The 5,423-nt window shown below is 34.5% G+C and overlaps 1 protein-coding gene across 1 annotated transcript; it reads left to right on the top strand.

Moving 5' to 3' along the window:
• The first annotated feature begins 422 nt into the window (after positions 1-422).
• LOC133034987 (uncharacterized) lies at positions 423-1,797 on the top strand. Its single transcript, XM_061110588.1, has 3 exons — positions 423-1,076; positions 1,173-1,280; positions 1,651-1,797. The coding sequence occupies exons 1-3, from the start codon at positions 423-425 to the stop codon at positions 1,795-1,797; spliced, it is 909 nt and encodes a 302-aa protein (XP_060966571.1).
• The last annotated feature ends 3,626 nt before the right edge of the window (positions 1,798-5,423 follow it).

The following is a 5,423-nucleotide window of genomic DNA, read 5'->3' as shown; positions in this document are numbered from 1 at the left end:
TCCCTTTAGAGTTCTTGGATTAGATGCAATCAATTAGTCATATCTTGGATCCTTCATTCTGTCTCACCTGAGATTAAGAGCAGTATTATGTATCTCGACACTGCTACCGAGATGTGGACTGTTCTTAACAGTAGATTTAATCAAGGAAATGGCTCTTTGAACTAAATGAAACCTTGACTTATCTACGTCAAGGTGATGATACTGTGAGTGCCTATTTTACAAAATTGATATCCATATGGGACAAAATAAATCAACTACGTCCAAGAATTAACTATACTTGTGCATTTGCAGCTTAAACACAAGATCACATCAACCATGATCAGATTTTACAATTCTTCAAAGGATTGAATGAAACCTATCATGCTACTCGTTATCAGATACTATTAATCTATCCTTGCCCACCTCTCAACAAAGTCTTTTCTATGGTCATCCACCAAGAAAGACAAAGAACTCTTGGCAATAGATTAACCCCTCCCATTACTGCTGCAACCAACACTAATCCTCCCCTTGCACCTGATTCCAACCCTGCTGTCAACAAAAATTCTAAAAACAAAAGACCAAGACCCCACTACACTCACTGCCAAAAACTTGGTCATTACAAGGATAAGTGCTATTTCTTACATGGCTTCCCACCTGGCTATGGAAAACGAAGATCAAGTGACACTTCCAACACCAGCAAGAAACCAGAAATTGGTTCGACCAACAAAACTGTACCTCAGACTCATAACATTTCTCTTCCATCAGGAGACTCATCCACTTCTCAACTCACCTCAGCTCAATGTCAACATCTGATTTCCATGTTGACTCAACAGCTCCAACCAACAACTAATGCTTCAACATCAGAAGGCCCCACCATCAATAATTTCACTGGTAACAACAACTCTCAACCTCCAATTTCTTGGGTTTTAGATAGTGGTGCTACTCATCATGTTTTTTGCAATATTAGACATTTTTCTCACATCACTAAATCTACCACACACAAATCTGTCACTCTTCCTAATGGCAATACTATGCAGATCGAACTCATTGGTACTGTTATTATAAACTTTGCAATTACACTTCATTATGTGCTATTTGTACTCAAATTCTAACTAAATCTACTCTTTATCACTTCATTAATTTATGAAAGCATGTATAATGTGTCGTTTACATCTAATACATGTTACATTCAGGACCATTCTCAGACATTAACGATTGGGACAGCTAGAAGAATTAGCAAGCTCTACTACCTGTATCAAGATGCAACTCACTACCAAGCCTACACATCAGTCTCTCATAATGTACAAAATAAAAACCAATAGCACACACGCCTTGGTCATTATTCTGTATTGATTACAAACAAATTGAATAAAAGATTGCAATTTCCTTTTGATGCATCTAATGTACATAACTGTCTCACTTGCCATTTCTCAAAACAAAAAAAAATTACATTTTGTATCAAATAATAATTTGTCACCAGCAATTTTTGATCTCATACATCTAGACATCTGGGGGCCATATCCCATTCCTTTTACAGAAGGATACAAATATTTTTTCACCATTGGGGATGACCATTCAAGGTACACATGGATATACCTACTTCAGGTTAAATTAGATGCCCCAACCATAATGTAAAATTTCTTCACTTTTGTCAATGTCCACTACAAACAGAATATCAAATCTGTCAGGACAAATAATGCAAATGAACTTAATCTTAAAAGTTTTTATGCAAGACAAGGCACAACTCATCAAAACTCTTGTGTGACTAGACCACAACAAAATGTTATTGTTCAAAGAAAACACCAAGACATATACTAAATGTAGCAACAACACTTGCTTTTCAATCCAACCTATCTTTATCATATTGGAATTACATGGTCAAAACTGTTGTCTATCTTATTAATAGAACACCCTCTGTTCTATTAAAAGATAAAACTCCTTATGAACTGCTTCACTAAAAACCACCTAACTACAACCATCTTAGAAACTTTAGATGCTTGGCCTATGTTTCCCCCATTCAAAATAACCATAAATTTGCTCCTCAAGCAAAATCATGTGTTTTCATAGGCTACCCTGACCATATGAAAGCCTATACACTCATTGATACACAAACAAACAACATATTTCAGTCAAAAGAGATATTATATTTTATGAGGACATCTATCCTTTCCACAACAATACTCCAAATGCATCCATAGATCAGTTTTTTCTACTGATTATATCACTACACCAGATCCAAATACATCAATAGAACAAACAAAACCAGTAACCCCAAAAATATCCACAAAATTAGGCAGAACCATTTCCACTCCTGCTCATCTCAAGGATTTCAGGTGCAATAACAGTAACCATACAAGCAGTTCTCTCTACCCCATTACAAATTACATTTCATATAATAAATTGTCTTCTGCTTTTAGGGTAGCAGTCCTAGCCACATATCACATACTTGAGCCAACTTCTTATGCCCAAGCATGAAAAGAAAAAGTTTGGAACCAAGCCATGGACACAGAAATTGATGCACTAGAATCTAATAATACTTGGATAGTTGTACCATTACCTCTTGGACAACACATAATAAGCAACAAATGAGTTTATAGAATTAAATATAACCCAGATGGATCTGTTGAAAGATGCAAAACCCGTTTAGTAGTCAAAGGCTACACACAACAATAAGGCATCAATTATTTTGAAACATATGCTTCAATGGTAAAATTTAACACACTAAAACTCCTCTTTGCCTTAGCTACAATAAAACAGTGGCATCTCCACCACATGGACATCAACAATACTTTTTTGCATGGTGATCTTCATGATTAAAGATATATACATGAAATTACCACAAGGATATAAACCAAAAGGCCCTATTCCTAACAATGCAGTATGAAAATTAAAGAAAAGTCTATATGGACTAAAACAATCCTCACGACAGTGGTATGCCAGGCTCAGCACCACTCTTCTCCAACAAAATTTTATTCAGTCCAAAAATGACCATTCACTCTTCATCAAACATTCCAACAATGTTTTTTTAGCAATCTTAATTTACTTTGATGACATTACTTTTGCCACAAATAACATCCCTGCTCTAAATCAATTCATCAATAACTTTGATTCACATTTAAAACTAAAAGATCTTGGCCCACTTTATTTTTTTCTAGGCCTTGAAATAGCTCAAAACAATAATGGCATCTTTGTCACTCAACACCCTTTTACACTTCAATTGCTACAGGAAACAGGACATTTGGGAGCCAAACCAGTCACAACATCCATGGAGCCTAATATCAAACTGAACAATGAAATAGGACCCCTACTTGACAATCCTACTTAATATCGAAGCCTTATTGGGAAGCTGCTCTATCTCACCATCACTCGGCATGATATCTCTTTTGCTGTCAACAAATTAAGTCAATACCTCCAAACACCTCGTGCTCCACATCTCACAGCTGCCAACCGTGTCCTTCAATACCTCAAAGCTACCCCTGGACAAGGCCTGTTAATTTTATGCCACAGGTCCTACACCACTTCAATTTGAAGCTTTTGTAGATGCGGATTGGGGATCATATTTGGACACACGACGGTCAATTTCAGGCTACCTTATTTTTTTAGGGAAATCTCTCATTTCTTGGAAATCAAAGAAACAACAAACTGTATCTAGATCTTCTGCTGAAGCAGAATATCGAGCCATGGCCAATGCATCCTGTGAACTCACCTGGCTTCATTCAATCATCTCAGAATTCAACATCAACATCAGACTGCCACCCACCCTGTATTGTGACAACAACGCTGCTCTCCACATTGCAAAGAATCCAGTATATCATGAGCGTACGAAGCATGTTGAAATAGATTGTCATCTCATAAGGGAGAAGATCAACAATGGCACAATCAAGACTAACCATGTTCCATCCAAATCCAACTTGGTCGACATCTTCACTAAACTTCTATTCCCTTATCAATTATTTCATTATTTGTCCAAGATAAGTGTCAAAAATTTATACACTCCATCTTGAAGGGAGCTATTAAATTTATGTTTAGCTCAAATTGGTTAGGTTAGTTATTACTGTTAAGTTAGTCTTTCCTTTTGCCTATATATATTTATTCCTCTTCTCTTGACCAATTGTAACAAACACTTGATATTCATTCTTGTTGAATAAAGAATTATTCTGTTTTTCTTAATCACTAATACTAATATATAATCTTTCTATGGAAAAATAAAAAGCGCCAGAAAAAATGCAAAATTTCTTGTAGTAATTATTTTTCCAAATGTGAACTAAATTAAAATTTATACAATAAATAGATAATATGGTTTTACTTTGATTCGTATCATCATGTCGGGGGGAGATTGAAGATAGTCAATCTTTATCTATAACTTGATATTACATGATCTTTCTTATATTCAATATATGTATAAATATATATATATATGTTATAAAATAATATAATATAATATAAAGTAGATGAGAAGAAAGAAGAAGAAGATGTAGAGAGAAAGAGAAAGTGAAGGAGAATTTCTGAGTTGTTTATTCCAATGGGGTGAATCCCTATTTATACAAATACAAGAGTGAGATATTAAGAAACTAAGAAAAAGGGAAACTAAGAAAAAGATGAATGTTGATTACAATTAATGGTAATAAATAAAAGATTTGGACATCCACATAATTATTAATATTTATAACACTCCCCCTTGGATGTCCATAATAATTGCCTTATTAAAAATCTTGCTGAAAACTTGATCAAAGGAAAAAGAGTATAGTGTAAACTAACTCCCCCTCATTTAGGCATTTGTGGAGATCTTCTAATCGACGAATTTCGATCTTATCTGCCGTCTTCTCAAATGTTAATATTGGTAATAACTTTGTGAATAAGTTTACAAGATTGACACTTGATTAAATATGTTGAACACCAATATGCATTTTCTTGAAGCGTATAAAGAAGAATTTCGTGAAATGTGTTCTAACTCTATCTCCTTTAATGTACCCTCCTTTTAGTTGAGCGATGCAAGCAGTATTATCCATAGAGAATTGCTTGGGTTGATACTTCTTTATTGAGTGCAATTCATATGTTTCCCAAATATGCTATGTCAATGATCTCACTCACACACATTCTCTACTTGCTTCATAAAATGCAAGTATGTTAACATGATTTATAGTTACCTCGTTAAAAACCTTGCCAGAAAAACCCAGTGGGACAAAATCTGAGCTAGGAAAAAAGAGTACAATGTATATTTCATATTCATAATTATTTTCAAGTTGCCTCGTTAAAAACCTTGCCAGGAAAACCCAGTGGGACAAAACCTGAGCTAAGGGAAAAAGAGTGCAACATGAATATGTCTCCCCCTTATGCACATATAATCCATAATTCTTTTGGTGATAATAAATCTCATAAGATTATTGTTATCACTTTTAAAATATCACCATATATATCTTTGATCATATATTTTCTATAACTCT

Source organism: Cannabis sativa, chromosome 1 (assembly GCF_029168945.1).
Source record: "Cannabis sativa cultivar Pink pepper isolate KNU-18-1 chromosome 1, ASM2916894v1, whole genome shotgun sequence".
NCBI classification, from domain to species: Eukaryota; Viridiplantae; Streptophyta; class Magnoliopsida; order Rosales; family Cannabaceae; genus Cannabis; species Cannabis sativa.
The sequence above is the reverse complement of the archived record's forward strand: the minus strand, read 5'-3'. Positions and strand labels throughout refer to the sequence as shown.

Coding starts and splice junctions, on each gene's coding strand:
- LOC133034987 (XM_061110588.1), top strand. CDS start 423: ATGGTCATCCACCAAGAAAGACAAAGAACTCTTGGCAATAGATTAACC. Junction 1,077..1,172: donor CACTTCATTATGTGCTATTT/GTACTCAAATTC, acceptor TGTTACATTCAG/GACCATTCTCAGACATTAAC. Junction 1,281..1,650: donor ACACATCAGTCTCTCATAAT/GTACAAAATAAA, acceptor CACTACAAACAG/AATATCAAATCTGTCAGGAC.